General features: G+C 41.8%; 1 protein-coding gene across 1 annotated transcript in view; it reads right to left on the bottom strand.

Moving 5' to 3' along the window:
- Positions 1 to 17,327, bottom strand: part of Cfdp1 (craniofacial development protein 1) — an 87,790-nt gene that overhangs the window by 57,847 nt on the left and 12,616 nt on the right. Inside the window, exon 5 of the mRNA XM_021647574.2 lies at positions 9,394 to 9,513. Within this exon, the coding sequence (XP_021503249.1) occupies positions 9,394 to 9,513 (120 nt within the window). The remainder of the gene's footprint in view (positions 1 to 9,393; positions 9,514 to 17,327) is intronic.

Here is a 17,327-nt window from a genome sequence, read left to right as displayed (position 1 = left end):
ATGTACGCCTATGCACCAGAAGAGGACATCAGGTTTCAGTATATAGGCTGTGAGCCACCATGTGGTTGGTGGGAATTGAACTCAGGACCTTTGGAAGAGCAGACAATGCTTTTGCCAGCTTATCCATCTCTCCAGCCCCCTACCTGTTGCCTTTTTGTAAACATTTTGCTTGAAGATCATGAATGTATGTATGCATACATGCATGTGCATGCACATGTGCCCACACACACACACACACACACACACACACACACTGTTTTGCTCACTTCAGATTTACCAAATGCAATTCACAGCACTGTACTAGTTGCTCAGCGTGCTGGCTAGTTTTTATGTCAACTTGGTAAAGAACTTCAATTGAGAAAATGCCCAAAGTCAGGCTGTAGGCAAGCCTGAGGGCATTTTCAATTAATGATTGGTGTGAGAGGGCCCACACCAATGTGTGGAGCCACCCCTGGGCAGGGAAGTCTGGGTCTAAAGCTGAGCAAGCCATGGAGAACAAGGCAGTAAGCAGCACTCCTCCATGACCCATGCTTCAGCAGCTCCTGCCTCCGGGTTTGTGTCATGAGTTCCTTTCCTGACTGCTTTCCATGATGAACAGTGATGTGGAAGTATAAGCAAGTAAATCCTGTCCTCCCCAAGGTGGTTTTGGTCATGTATTATTCATCACAGCAACAGAAACCTAAGACACTTAGGTACATAAAAAAAATCAACAGGGCATCTGTGATGAATGTTTAGGATACTAAACATCTGCCACATAATGACCAAGAAATAGTGTACAAAGTATATCACTATTTTAAACACCAAACAAACACACACACACACACACACACACACACACACACACAGAGAGAGAGAGAACCTCTAGATTTAAAAGGAGGAAGTGAAAAGCCACAATAGTGCTCATGACCTGGCAGAATGACTGAGCGGGCTGGGAGCAGGCTTTAATAACTTCCGGGCTTGGTTTTGTAAACCCAATCAAAACAGAACTGGTCTCTGTTACATAGACAGAGACAGAACCTAAGACCCTGTCTAGAGAGAAAGGATGGGCAGGGAAAACACCCAGCCAGTGTTACAGGAGCACACAGAAGAGCTCATCTCTGTTCAGGTTGTGAGCAGAGAGGAAAACATGTCTCATCTGAGAATTAACAGACTTGAGTTGGCAACTCATATTAATTGGGGATTCAAGACTATAATCCTGACTACAGGAACCTCCAGTCTTCCAGGGATCCCAAACCACAAATTTATATTCCAGATTAACCTAAGCCAAAGCTCAATCCAGGGCACCAAAGAGATATAAATTTATACTCAAGTTTTGATAAATGCAGGTTAACCGATGGCCTTAAGAGTACCATCATGGGTTGGAGAGCTGGCTGCTGGCTCAGAGGTTAAGAGCACTGGCTGCTCTTCCAAAGGTCCTGAGTTCCATTCCCAGCAACCACATGGTGGCTCATAACCATCTCTAATGAGATCTGGTGCCTCTTCTGGCATGAAGGTGCACATGCAGGCAGAACACTGTATACATAATAATTTTTTTAAGGAGTACAGAATAGCCTCATAACCCAAGAACCATGGGTAGAAGTCAGAAAGGAAATGCACTTAAAATGATGACACACTGAAAGCCAGACTTCAAGAATAAGATCCCAGGGAGCTGGAAAGAGGGCTCAGTGGTTAGGTATACTGACTGCTCTTCCTGAGTTCAATTTCCAGACCCCACATGGGGGGCTCACAAGTGCCTGTAACTCCAAGATCTGACACCCTCACACAGACAGACATACATGAAGGGTAAACACCAATGCACATAAAATAAAAATTATTATTTATCCAGGCATGGTTCTTTAATACCAGAACAGTCAAAACTACACAGAGAAACCCCATCTCAAACAAACAAACAAACAAACAGACAGACAGACAGATTAAGATCCCACAAAAATGAAGCAAATTTGAAAAGAAACCAGACAGGGATTTCTAAAAAATGAAGAAGTCAGTCATACTGAAATTACATTAGATAGTGTGAAAGAAAAAATGAAGATGCAGGAAACAACCAAATGGCAGTTCAAAAATAATGAAGTGGACAATATCAAAAGGAAGTTAAACAATTCAAGGCCAAAGAGGACACCTCTTACCTAACAGGAGTACCAGGAGACAGAATGCAAAAGATGCAATAGTCAGAATGCCAGAGAATTTTCCAGGCCAGATAAAAGTCATCAAACCTCAGATTTAAGAAACAAAACAAAATCTATACCAAAGTTGAAAGACAATAATGTAGGCCAAAGAGAATGAGTCCCTTTTGACTACCAAATAGAGTAACTTAGACAAAAAGAAAAGCTGGCTAGAGATAAAGGATGGAATCCTGTAACATTTGGGCAAAAGAATATGCAATCAACAGGAAGCAATAAGGGTAAAATTTGGGCAAGCAATATGATTTGAACTGAACCGCTGACTAATTCTCCCAGTAGTGGCAAGTTGGGTGGATACAGGAAGAGAAACTGTGGGTTTTAAGTAAACTTAGGAAAGGATTACAACAGTTCAAGGCTTTGGAGAGACTTCAGAATATTCTAAAGACAAATGTTTCAAAAAGCAAGGCACAGAAAAAAGGTTATAGAAGAGGAGATGAAATGGGCCACTATGTGGCAGGGGGACGTAGTGGGATAAAAGATAGGAATATGTAGGCTCCATTAAGAATTAAAAGAATTTACTGGATTGAGCACAGGGTGGGGGCAGAGGATGAAGAGGTCTGGACCCCAGCGAGCAAGAATGCAGTGTGCAGCACACTCCCCTTTCCCCTGAACACACAGCAGGGAGGAACTGCTGAACTGGAAAGAAGCTTTTGCAAGCTACTTAACATCAGGGCTCACAACGAAGGCCCGTGAAAAGGAGCGAGGGCCCTGCGTGTGGGTGACCCTGGATGACAGGTGCACACTGCAGCACCCGACACTCACCACAGTAAAGGAGACTTTCCTCAGCCCTTTGCCTATGGGGAAAACTCCTTTTTCTTCCTCCACACTTCTCAAACAGCTGGAGCGAAGGAAGGGCTCTCAGTTGAAAACAGAAGGCATGGCAAGACACAGGCTTCCCACTCATCCTCGAGTCAGCAACTGCTGAAATGGTGTCTGCTCAAGTACTGTTAACAACCAAATGGTGCTTTTATGGTCTTAAACAATCAGGCTTACTGGGTCAAGACAGATGCTTGCTTAGAATCTGTCATCTTCTCACCTTTTCCGTTTCTTTAGATCTTTCTAGCTCATCTGTTTTCAAAGTTCTACATTATTTCATCTTACATTTATAACAGCAGGGCTTTGGCAAGAACCTAGGACCATGTAACTGGATACAGCAAATGCAGACTTCAGACCAGCCTGATTTTCAATCAGCAACCAAAATAATTAAAACATAGTTGGTTGGCCTCTCCTGTAAGAAAAATCCCCAAATGAAATTAAAAATTTAATATAATGTGAATCTTGCTATATAATCTTAAAACCATCCATAAAATAGTACTAGGATTTCTTTTCTCAGAACCTTGGCCAGAACATAGGACTCACTGATTGCCATGTTCCAAATGAATGTTATTTTTCACCAACACTGCAACAGATGAGAATAGTCACTTCCACACAGAAGCATCCACTATGGGCAGCACACTGCACTCTTAAAGGATCAATATTATAATGCAGTCCCTAAAGTGGCTCACAATTTCTCTCTTTATAAAATTCAAGGTTTTTATTTATTTATTTTTATTGAGGGAGAGGGAGAAGATCATGAGTACCACATTATGTGTGTGGCCACTGGACAACTTGTGGGAGTTAGTTCTCTCATCAAGATTTGCAACAAGCGCCATTAGTGGCCCTGCCATCTGTTAGCACATCTTTATAATTAACAACAAAAATGCCTCCACAAATAAAACTTCGTATTGTAAAAATGAGAAGGGAAAATCATTTTCTAAATGAAGCAGAATTGAAAACAAAAGCAACTGTGATTTAATATATCTACAGACTGCACAACACAGAACAAAGAAACCTCATGTCAAAGATGAATCTAATTAGACAAAGAAAAATGTACAGCACCATGCCTGCATCTCAGGAACGCTTGCTTCACCTGAGAGCTTGCTTTCCTAGGGTTAACTCTGCCCTCTAGTGCATGCTCAGTGAGCACTGCTGTAACTAACCAGGAGACTAATTCCATCCCCAGGGTATCACAGTGCCCTCTTTAAGTGAAGATCTGCACCTCCTTGTTCACAAATCTGTTCCCACCACGACCCTGAGTAAAAGCTAAGTGGAATCATTCCAAGCACCTGTTCTACACATGCGGAAAGGATCTAAACCACTTCACTATTTTTCACATCATTCTGTGTGGCACAATTAAGATTGTAAGAATACAACAAAAATGGTTTATAACGGATACCTCTCCAGCTCTCTAATTTTATTTTTTGAAGATCTAACATACAGATCTTTTGTTGTGTTATTTTCTAAGACAGGGTTTGCTAATATCCCTGGTTTGCCTAGAACTTGTTATATGGATCAAGCTGACGTCAACTTGCAGCAAGCTATCTTCTTGCTCTACCTCCTAAATTCGTGGATTAAAGTCTCCAGCCACCACACCCAGGTAGAGGTTTATTTTTAGAACAGCTTAGAAGTCCCTTAAGGAGAGATGGCTCAGTGATTAAAAGCACTGGCTGTTCTTGCAGGGGACCCAGGTCCAGTTCCCAGAACCTACATAAGCATCTCTTATCTCCACTCTCTAAAGGATCTGACATCTTCTTCTGGCCTCTGAGGGCATCAGGCACACACATGATGCACAGACATACATGTAGAGAAAACAACTCCCATATACATAGAATAAAATAAAATATAGTAATTAAAGAGCTTGTTCTAGCTACTGTCTAACACACAAATTCTTGTAGGGATGTATCTGAGAGCAATAAAACACCCAATAACACAAAGTTTGTACATGAATGTCCACAGAAACAGTTGCAGTAGGCAAAGGTAAAAACCACCCGAAGTCCATTCATTAGCACCTACATAAACAAAATGCAATCTAGTCTTACTATCATAAAATTCCACAAAGGGCATAAAAAAGATTAAAGTATAGTTAAATGCTACGTAGATGAACCCTGAAGATAGGGTAAGTCAGAAAAGGCACCACAGAGGTTAAGAGGACTTGCTGCTTTTCTTTTTAAACTAAACAGGGTTTCTCTGTGTTATCCCTGGCTATCCTGGAACTCTCTGTAGACCAAGCTGGCTTTGAACTCATAGAGCTCCACCTACACTCTGCCTCCTGAGTGCTGGGATTAAAGGCGTACTCCACCACTGCCCGGCTTGACTTGCTGCTCCTGTAGAAGACCCAGGTTCTGTTCCCTCAGTACCCACATGGTAACTCCAGTTCCACGGGATCCCACAATCTGGCTCCCTCCCATAGGTACACACATTGCTGCAGGCACACATGCAGACACTCACCCACACCAAATATATAAATCATCTTAAAAAGAAAAAAAGCAAATACTGAGATTCCACTCATGAAATGCACAGATAAACAAACCTAGACCCAGAAAGTCCATGAGTGGGGTTGAGAATGCAGTTAACAGGTCCAGTGTTTCTTTTATAGGAGACAAAAAATGATTGTAGCTGCCTGTTACTATGAATATACCTTGTACGCCAGAAACTAATGAACGGTATTACTCAAATTGATAAATTACATAGTATTACATTTTGTCTCATTAAAGCACTTTTGTTGTTGTTTTTGTTTTGTTTTGGGGCCTGGTTTGGTAGCACAGACCTGCAAGCCCAACATTCAAAGGTTGAGGCAAGAGGATCACAGGCTTGAGGGCAGTCTTGCTGTATAGTAAGACCCTATATTAAAAATAACAACCATCCAATTATACATTACCAAACAGATACAGCACTGTTCATCTTCTAAAATCACTTTTGATCTCTCATACTGTCAGGGGTCATGTTTGCTAGAATATTTACTTCCTTCTATTTTTAACTACAGTAATTACCAATAAATTTTTACTCATGACATCTAGACATTTCCTTGGGACCCAGCTGGAGGTCTTCCTGCTTTCACTGAACCACTCAAAGGCCTCTCTCTGGTCCTGATGTGTATGCAGGCTTTTCCCCCCTCTCCCGCTGAAACAGGGTTTCTCTGTGTAGCCTTGGCTGTCCCAGACTCACTATATAGTCCAGGCTGGCCTCAAACTTACAGAGATCTGGCTGCCTCTGCCTCCCCGAGTGCTGAGATTACAGGCGTGTGCTGCCACGCCCAGCTTGTCGGCTTTTAAGGTACACTCAACTATAAACGCTATCACTGAGAAAAAAAATAAGCACATACCCAAACAACAAAACAAGGCAGCCCAGCCCAGCCAAAGGCTTGCAGCACTTCCTCCCGGTGCTGCGGCTACAGCTGATCTCTGCTGCTTTAGGTGAAATGCTCACCGCTCTTCATCAAAAGTCAACGACTGTGCTTATTTAAAAATAAAAATAAGCTAAATTCATAATTACCAACTTCTGAGGACTCTGGGAAAGATCACGTTAGCTGTTTAGAGAGAAAACTATTCACAGATGTTGGGTTCCTGGGATAGTCAGAGACAATGACAACTGACAAACCACTGGAGCAGGCGTTACTGTTGATCATGCAGTCCAGATGGACCACACTCACTATGTAGTCAAGGCTGGCCTTGAACCCCCAGATCCTGCTGCCTTCTTCTCTGGATATTAGGATTACAGTCATCATACCCAGCTTATCGATTTGAGATTTAATCTTCGTGTGGCTCTATGACAAATCCAATCTTCCCTGTCTTTGGGATGAACATTGCTCACTGTGGCACCACCATGTCACTTGAGATTCTACATCCAAGAGGCAAGAAAAGACAAAACCACATAGGCAAACAGTATGTTTCAACCTTGTATTTTATTGCCTTAGTTTGTTCCCAATCTGTAAGGCTACAGCTTAAAGTAGAAATGCAATAAAGTCTATAGCAAGGATTCTCAGTCTTGATGAGACTAATGGAGTAGTAAGTGTTAGAGTGGAAGAAAAGAGCAAGTCTGTGGTTGAAGCCCAGCCAGCTACCAGCTGGAAGAAGCTGAATGCAGCAAGAATCCAATGTGCAGAGGAAGAGGGAGATCAGGAAGCTTGGATGATGAAGCCATGAGAATTTAGACACACTTAGTAAGCATTGTGATTTCCTCTACCAAATGTAATAGCCCGATTCTGGCCTCTAATTAAAAGAGGGTTTGCTCTATTCCTGACACACAAACTCTTGGCTTTTTATAGCCTAAGCAGTTTGCTATTTTAAACATGTAGAGGAAATGCATTTTCAGTTACAAACATTGGCTTCTCTGCATCTGTCCTTATTTGTTACTGAAAGATGTGGGGCAGGATGTTTTACTCTTCTGTACTGGCTTTCCTGTATTGCTTAAATCTGTTTAGAGAAAAGGAAAATACACAATTTCTATAAACTGAAGCAGTTCCAAAGTGGGGGGAAGGGAATGAAAAACTTTCTACTATATTACTTTTCTCTTATATACTAGATGACTCCAGCAAATTCTTCCCTTAAAAAGACCTGCCATACACATGGAATCTGTTGCAGATTCTAACGTCTTCACTGATAAAATGAGTCCACTTTCAAACCCCAAAGCAGATATTTCCTTTGACGTTTCAAGCATTTATAACTGTAAAAGTTTTCTGAGACACAGGTCAAAAAAACAAGCAGATCACCCTTGAAGGGCCACTTGAGATTTATCAGAAATTCAAGGCCTAGTAATGTACCAAATATAGATAAATGTCCATATGGTCATGCATTTTTACTGTGATACTTAGATATTATTCTCCTACTCTGGTATATTCCATTATAGCTTTCAAAGAAGTTGATTTGGACAGACTTCATTTTTCTCCTTTTGTAGGGGAGTCAGTAGTCATTAATCTACTGAAAACTTTTTCACTAGAATAGCCCCAGTAATAGCTCCTTTTCTCAGCCATCCTCTACTCTGAGAGTTTTCCTGTAGGCACCCTGAGGGTGACTCCTTAACAAACTTGTCAGAGTCCTCTCAGCTCTTTCCTCAACTGGGCCTGGCAACTTGTCCATGTCAGGACCGTACCGCTCAGGTTTAGGAGGAATCCCTCTCCGTCAACTTAAAGAGACTGTCCTATACTGATATCCAATTAACCCAGCTGCCTTTATCAAGAGTCTGCTTAGCAGAATCTTCCTCAGCAATCAATATGGTTAACATGTAACAGAAAAGGCATCGAGCAGTGTCTGAGAAATCTCTCTTCCTTTTACTTCCCTTTCCGGGTCTCACTTCTCACATAAATGACTTACTTGCATGCAAACTTTTTTGTCTCAGATTCTGCTTCTGCGTAAGTGTACCCTATGGGACATTCCACTGGGACAGAATTATTCAGATCCAGGCTAAAAAGACGGAAATTTGCCTATACAGTTTGATAAGAAAAATTAGTTGGAGAAAAAATGTAAAATAAGACTTCCTTGCTTTGCCATGGTAACACACACCTTTAGTCTTAGGCAAAGCCAGGTCTATATAGTAAGACTATCTCAAAAACAAAAGAAAGAAAAAAAGAAAGAAAGAAAGAAAGAAAGAAAGAAACAAACAAACAAACAAAACAACTTTCCTGTTCACAACAAAGATGAGTATGTTTAATGAGGTGACAGTTCCTATCTGAAAGCCAGAGAAGGAAACTTAGGAGCCTGGCCTACCCAGAACTCTGTTGGCTGGCCAGGGATACCCATGTAATGTGGTCTGTGGTCACTTCCTTAGAGCCTACAGCCTTAGGTCTCTCTTATTTACTTCTTATGTAAATTAAGAAGACAGGAACTTTTGCTTTTTCAAAGAGAAAGAAATTTTAGTCTTTGGCTAAAAATAAAGTATGAATAGGGCAAAGGAAGTAAACTATCAAAGTTTCTTCTTTTAATCATTTTTGACTTTTTTCTTTGAAACGGGCTCTCTGATGCCTAGGCTATTCCTCAACTCCTGGGCTCAAGTGACCCACCGTTCTCAGTCTCCCGAGTAGCCGGGAGTACAGGTGCAGACTCCTGTGCCCACTTGACCTTTTTAAGTTCCTTTGCTGTCATGGGAGTGAAACGAAGTCCTCAGTTCAAACATTCATTAGAAGTTCAGATGAACTGCTAATAATCACGCAAAAATTATTTTTAGGTATACAATTTACATTTTGTGGCTTTGTGGCTAACTTTTTTCAGGCTGGGATTATTAAATAAGCAATCTATGGATGATTTTTTTAGCAAACTCCATCTGGGCAAATACTTCCAAAAAGGCAGAATTTCATCCCCTATCTCAGAAAAGGAGTGATGACAGTTGCAATTAGAAGCATGTCCTTAAACAGAAAAGTTTTCCCAGTGTGCCAACTACACCTGGGACTGATGCAAATACTCACCCAGACCCAGCAGGGAGTGGTGGTGCCGCTGAAGTGACAAGAGCCTGTGGTTTTTCTTTCTCGTTTTGCTTGAGAAAAGACTTGGCTTCCTTAGATGAAGCATCTACTTCCTTTGTCACCCTAGTTCAAGGAAAGAGAAAACAAATTTACAAGTGGGATAAGAAACAAAAACTGGGGTGCTAGAGATGGCTCTGCTGTTAAGAGCACTGGTTGCTCTTCCAGAGGACCCGAGTTCAATTGCCAGCACCCACACGGCAACTCTCCACTGTCTAACTCCAGCTCCAGAGGATCCAGTGCCCTCACACAGGCATATACGCAGGCAAAAGATCAATGCATATATTAAAAGCAAATATTGAAAAAGGAAGCAAAATTATAGCAATGGAAATTGCTTGAATACATATGGCCTCCATAGATTCATGTGGTTGAATGCTTGGCCATAGGGAGTGGCACCATTAGAAGGTGTGGCTTTACAAGAGGAGGTGGTGCCTAACTTGTGAGAGAAAGTGTCACTGTGGAGGTGGGGCTTTGCAGTCTTAAATGCTCAAGCAATGCCCAGGGTGAACCACATCCAGTCTTCTCCCGGGTCAAGATGTAGCCCTCTCAGCTCCTTCAGCACCATGTCTGTCTTCATGCTGCCATGCTTCTGGCCATGATAAGAATGAACTAAACCTCTGTACTGGAAACCAGCCCCACTTAAATGTCTTCCTTTAGAAAGCTGCCGTGTTCATGGTCTCTCTTCACAGCAATAGAACTCTCACTGAGAAAGAAGTAAATGATCTTATGTTTAAAGTTCACTCTAACAGCTCTACAAATACACATTTTTCCCAGACTGACGCTAACAAATGAAAATAACAATGTAGTTAAAAAACATCAGGCCTCCTTCATTCTATCTGACAGCATGAAGACTGCAGAAACCACCTGAATCTCAGCTTACATAGTTACTACCATGAAAGCTACAAATGGCCTTGCCTGCATTGTTTCCACTTTATATTAAGACTCAAAGGACAAGTGATAGGCGAGATGGGGCACGGGAACAAAAGCACTGTCATCGTTTCAAGAAGAAAAGCAAACAAGTGCAAATGCTCAACAGAAGGCTCCTTCTTATTCTACACCTATAACCCAAAGACAAAACACAATTTCTTAAGACTGAGCAAACTGGAACTACTGAGAGAGTAGGGAAATGCAACACAATCCTGTCTAATTTCTAATCATTTCAAATTGAGAAAGCTGCATTGGGTAAAACTGAGTTCTAAAGGATGAAATCAGGGTATTTAAGGTGCCTCATATTCCAGGTAAGAGAATATGCGATGCCTGCTTTGACATGCCAGACCAACAAAAACATTCGAGAAATTCTGTTTAAATTCCAATCTACCAGTAGGCAGATCCAAAATTATAATAGTCAGTGTATTATAAATATTCAACCAACGATTAGCCCAAGATAACAAAACAAGCCCTATAAATCCCACCTATGAGGTTATATAAGTCTTTCCCACTTTTCAGGGTAAATTTGCTAATGAACAGCCACCTTACTGCTGCGCTTAATATTGTGTGTTTTGTAAGTGGCACAGAGTTAAGCTTGAAGCCAAGATGAGACAAGGCAAATTCCAGCTAATGCAGGAACACAGCAGCAGCTCTCCAATGCTTACCGACTGCTGCTCTCAGGGGGTGGGGTGGGGGTTTGCTCTACAGTATTACTACACCAACAGGAAGCTATTTACAGTCCCAAGTGTTAAAACCGAAACCTAAGCTACTTAGTCAACTATCCAGGGACTACACAGCAATGCTAGTGAAATTCTGCCAACAAATGGCATTTTCCAAACTGGTTGTCACACATCTGTCCCACATGCTCTTCCAGAACCTTAAACAAACCCCTTCAAATTGCCTCACCTAAGGGAGTTCTGTGCAAGTGGCCCAAGAGACCTTCTGAATCCTTTCTCCTCTGAGAATACATCTTTAGAACTCCTGTCCTAAAGCCACTCTGCATCTTAGGTCACATAGACCAAACACAGAAAGATGTCTGAGGCAGCATTCCGAGCTCCCAGGAGTCCTTAGGCATTAGAATAGAAGAATGCAATCTCTAAGATGGTCCCAACCACTATCTGATTAAAGGGAGCCTGAGCCTGAGCAACTGCCTGACCGCTGGACCTAATGGCCTCTGGAATTACGAGAAACTGCAACGCAACAGCTAGCTGTTTTATGTCATCCAGTAAATTTTGGGGTGATCTGTCATACTGCCAAACCAATATCCAAAATAAACCTGCATCAAAACCTTGGTCTTGGGCTAGAGAGATGGCTCAGTGGTTAAGAGCTCTGTCTGTTCTTCCAGAGGTCCTGAGTTCAATTCCCACAATCACATGGTGGCTCACAACCATCTATACCCTCTACTGCCCTCTTCTGGCCTGCAGGTGTATATGCACATAGAACATTCAAAATAAATAAAGGAAATCTTTAAACAAACAAAACAAAACAAACAAAAAAACCTTGGTTTTAATGTGGAACTCAAAATGGTTCCTTCAGGTTTCCTGGTCCTGAACAGAATCCACTGAAGATTCAACGTGATTAATGAAGAACTAGCACATACTTTATCGTTCACTTCCTGCCAAAGTCCTATTAATAGTGACAATTAAATGTAACTGAAACTACACAGCATTAGCAAGAAGAAGGGCAACAGGAGAAATGCGGGGGTTGGTCTGGGCTGTCCTCAAGGCTGGTTCCAGTGGCTTGAGATACCCCGCCACAGGCATTGCTATGCCCGCTGAACTGTGCTGGCTCCTGCACCCCTGTGATGAGAAGGAATGTTCCCCAATTATCCCTGACTGGCTGACTAAAGGCCTACATTTGGGAGGGCAGAAGGAGCTTGGGTGGAAAGAGATAGGTAGCAGAAGAGGAGGAAGAAAGGAAAGAGCTGCCGCGGGTTACCTTGGGAGAAGCACACAGTGGGCATGGATGGGGAAGCAGCCCAGATGAGAGAAGACGCAAGGATTTATGGAATTATGAATGCCAGGTAGTCTGGGATGGGGCTGGAAGGTAAAGGTAGTTTAGAGGGTTAATATCTGCTCTGCCTCAGGTAAGATAAGGCTATTGTAAAAATTTATCAGGTCTTTTATTGATTGTGATGGCAGTTTTGATTATGCCACCATAATAATTACAGGGCTAATAATAAACATTACTAGGCCAAACCATTAAATTAACTGCAACAACAACAACAAAAAGGTATTAATCAAACTCTCAGAAAGTAACAAACATGGTGACAGATGCCTCTTTTATCTTCACTCTCAGTTGAGAAAGAGATTAGGAATTCAAAGTCATCCTCAGCTACATGAGATTCTGACTCAAAAAAGGTAGCAAATATGTAAGTCATAACTGGCTTTCCTCTAATCTACTAAGCTTGGAGCTATGTGGAAAAGATGACAAGAACGCCAATTTGTACTACAGAGCCTTAGAAAGGCTCGTTAAATTTAATGATCAGGAACCTTAAAAGGTGGAAGAGAGGCTCAGACTGCCACAACCAGCTGAAAGCTTGCATTAGGAACATCTAAGCCTTTCTTTACCTCAAAACACAGGCTATGTCCCACCACTGCTAATCCATAGGGATCCGCTGCATTTAGAGAAAATGAAAACCACAGAAGGACAGGAGTGAAATGAAAAGCCACCCTTAAAGGCTGTACATGCCAGAGGGCTGAGTGACAAAGCCAAGTGCTAAACCACCGGCATAACTTTCTTAGCACTACAAGAAACAGAGCCGGGTGTGGTGGGGCATGCCTGTAATCTCAGCACTCAGGGAGAGAGAGGCAAGGGGATTCCTATGAGTTCCAGGTCAGCCTGGTCTAGAGTCCAGGACAGCCAAGGAGGCTACACAGAGAAACCCTGTCTTGAAAAACAACAACAAAAAACAAAAACAAAAACATTTACTGTGTTACACTACTGAGGCACAGCTGTTGCCCAACTATAGCAAATACACATATCAGAAAAAGGGGAAAATACAACAAAAAAAGTCTAGAATTGAAAAATGTGTCTCAATGAAGAGCCACAGAATACTTGATTAACAAACTTTAAAGGATCAACATCAAAGCACACAGCTGAAACTTTACAACACTAGGATACGAAGAACAAGCGATCCAAGTAGCAGAGAGAGGAAAGCATCAATTCTGTAATTTACACTTGTTTTTCTTTTTATTTTTGTTGTTGTTCTTGTTTTGCCACAGGAGTAACAAGACTGATACACACTTAGGTAAACATTTCTGGAAAGCATCCCAATGGTGCTGATCCTGTTAACACTAGACACATAGAGAAATACCATAGATACGGCTTCTGCCATTAACAGCTCACAATCCAGCAGCATAGCCAACTAGGCAAGTGACATGACAATCCATGACATAGAGCAAGGGTGCCACGGAGTAGGCATGGGGAAAATCTAACTCTCAGGAATACCCTTTCTAATCTATTGTGCCAAAGCCTATCTGTACCGGCTACAACTAAGGGTATTTCTTAAGGAACTTGATAGTTGATACAAAGTAACATCAGTCTGCTCTCTGCTGATAACACTAGAACAACTCCACTCTTTCTGCCATTTGTTTTACCACCCAGGGTCTCCACATTCTTCACTCCACGGTCCAAGCTGGCTCTCTGCTTGTGCTCAGAGGTGCCAGAAAGTTCACTTCCCTTTTAGGAAGCAGTGAAGGATTTAGCTATCACAGAACTGTTAAGTAGGAGGATGGTTAACTTATAATCATCTCACACGTGAGGGGGACTCCTGATAGGAAAGGGCCTCTATTAATTCATGTGTTTTCAGAAGAAATTCCATTTTAACTTAATTTTCACTTACTTAATGTCCTATAGTCTTTATTTGGATAGAACTTTTCCATGACTGGAGTTTTCCAAAAGGTGAATCATTTTGGAAAGTCTGAGCTCACAGGGTCAGCTGGCTATGTGATAGAGAAGAGGTAGGAATTGATCATTTCTTCCCTTTCCCAAGGCTTAAAAAATTACAGTTTTCATTGAAGAATCCAAAACTTCACCATTACAACGAAGTTAGAGAAACTAAAAGATTAATTTCATGATAATACTACCTCATTTTTAAACTTAGCAATTTCTCCTACTAGCTCTTTCACATTTTAAAAATTTAATTAAATTAATTTAATTATTACAATTTATTTACTTTGTATCCCCGCTGTAGCCCCCTCCCTGGTCTCCTCCCAGTCCCACCCACCATCCTTCTTCTCTCCCTATGCCCTTTCCCTAGTCCCGATAGGGGAGAACCGCCTCCCCCTCTATCTGACCCTAGCCTATCAGGTCTCATCAGGACTGGCTGCATCATCTTCCTCTGTGCCTTGGCAAGGCTGTACCCCCCAGAGGGAGGTGATCAGAGAGCCAGCCACTGAGTTCACGTCAGAAGCAGTCCTGCTCCCCTTACTAGGGCGCCCACTTGGAGACTGAGCAGTCTCTGGGCTTCCACTTCTTTCACATTTCTTGAATGATGATGCATGGTGCCCTTAATTTTAGACAAAGACAAAAAGAAGAAACAAAATGATCATGTCGAGAGATTAAAAGATATGCTCAATCCCAAACACCAAGTTTGTGCCTGGGTAGTCAAAAGTTCAAATCTCCTAAGATCCTTCAAAAAAGTTCTTTAAATACCTTAAGTAATATTTCTTTAAAAAGTCTTGCCAACAGGCTGGAGGTTGTGGCTCACACCTTTAATCCTAGCACTTAGGAGGCAAAGGAAGGTAAATCTCTGAGTTTGAGGCCAGTCTAAGAAACCCTACCTTGAGACCCCCCCCAAAAAAAGTCTTGCCAACAGCGATTATCAACAGGTTTAAATATATGTATTCCATTATATATACAATATGTAAATACACCATGGACAGCATAATGACTGTATAATTAGATACATACATAATCATATATACGTATATACATACCCCAGGTTCCCCTTCCCAAGCGCTGGGATTACAGGAGTGCACGGACACAGCAGGCCTTAACAAGCTTATGCAATCCTTCATGAGGAAGGATTTTAAAAACACTCACTTGTTCTGTTACATATTCCAAAAATGTGTACTTTTTAAACATTAGCATGTATTACTGTGAAGTATAAATAATGTGCATGTGTGTGAATTTGTAGTTAATGAAAAGGAAGTAGCCGTCTCATGTTTATTTGACGGCCGGTGCTGCCCTCTTCTGACAAATGGTACACATGGCAGACTCCTGAGTGCTCACCAATGTTCACAACTGCCTCTACAGGGAGATCTTCAGAGAGTAACATCAGCCAAGTAACTGCTGCTCTGAGAAATCAGTGAATTTTTTATGAAATTATGAATTTCATGAATTTGTTTACAAATGTTTTCTCTTTTTCTTTTTTGACTCTCTGTAAACCAGCCTGGCTTCAACCTCACAGAGATCCACCTGCCTCTGCCTCCCGAGAGCTAGGCTCAAAGCTCACTGTTCACTTTTGAAAGTAAGTAGATGTACACATTAATATGCAGAAAGTAATCCAAGCCAACGCAGGCTTGGAGACAGGGTTCTACAGTGTTGTCCTAGCTGGAACTTGCTCTACAGACTTGGCTGGCTCACAACTTGTATTTTCTATGACACGTTAATATACTCTCTACATTTTTACTTTTTGAGAATTTAGTACAAAGCATTATAATGTGTTTTGATTAAACACCCATTCCTCTCTTCTAATTCTTCTTTGCCTCCTGTTATCCACTCAACTTCCTATGTTTCTTTTTCTTTTCTTTTTGAGCCCACTCTGGGCTGCTTCCATGTGGCTAGGTGTAGGGAATCTACTGGAACATGGGTAGTCTCTCAGGAGCCACCTCCTTAAAGAAACTGACCTTCCTTCCCTCGGCAGCCATTGCCAACAGCTTCTCAGCGAGGACCTCAACTCTGTAACCCTCTTCACATGCTGGAATTCTGTCTGCATGGTCTTATGCAGGTTGTCACAACTGCTGTGACTTATGTTCAAATGCCTTGCTGTGTCCAAACAAGTTTCGTTTCTTCTTGAGACAGGGTTTCTTTGTAAAGCCTAGGCTGTCCTGGACTCAATCTGGAGACCAGGTTGGCCTTGAACTCACAGAGATCCACCTGCCTCTGCCTCCCGAATGTTGGGATTAGTGGCGTGAGCAACTGCGTCCTGGCAGATTTGTAAATGTTGATGGTGTGCTGTCTCTGACCCGTCACTGTCTACTGGATAACTGCAGTATGATTTCGGGAGGCAAAACACATTTCGAATTCACATCATCAGTAGCCATGTGATAAAGCCCAGGGTGATTGGTTGCCAAGCGAGCCTTACAATGGAGAGTCTCACCGATGCTGCCTATGTCCTTTATCACTAATACTGGCTCCCGAAGGACAGCCAGGGCACTGCCAGTGCAGTATGTATGTCTAAGGCAGCAGTTCTCAACCTGTGGGCCGCAACGCCCTTGTGGGTGGGTCAAAGGATCCTTTCACATGGGTTGCATATCAGACATTTACATCATGATTCATAATGGGAGCAAAATTAGTTATGAGGTAGCAACAAAATAATTTTATGGTTGAGGTTACCTCAACCTGAGGCACTGTATTAAAGGGTCACGGCATTAGGAAGGTTGAGAGCCACTGGTCTAAGATGATTAACTGGAAGCTAAACATAGAAGGCAAAGCCATAATCTAAATTGAAATATGTTCTCCAATACAAACTGTCTGGATCCTTAAAAGACCAACAAACACTACTTAATCTTGAACTGGATGTTGACTGTATAAGAACAACTAGAAAGAATATCAATGGAATAACTGGGGCCTAAAAGGCTGGAACAGAATCATATATATTTATTAAAAATATGGGATGTAAAACTATCTGTTACTGGTGAAAAATGAGAAAATCTTAAAAAGCAAAAGCCACCCGCTATTGGCCTAAGACAAGAGGTACTGTAACTGTGAGTATAAAGGCACCTGTT

Source organism: Meriones unguiculatus, chromosome 10 (genome assembly GCF_030254825.1).
Source record: "Meriones unguiculatus strain TT.TT164.6M chromosome 10, Bangor_MerUng_6.1, whole genome shotgun sequence".
Taxonomy (NCBI): Eukaryota; Metazoa; Chordata; class Mammalia; order Rodentia; family Muridae; genus Meriones; species Meriones unguiculatus.
Note: the sequence above shows the minus strand (reverse complement) of the source record. Positions and strands in the feature narration are given on the sequence as shown.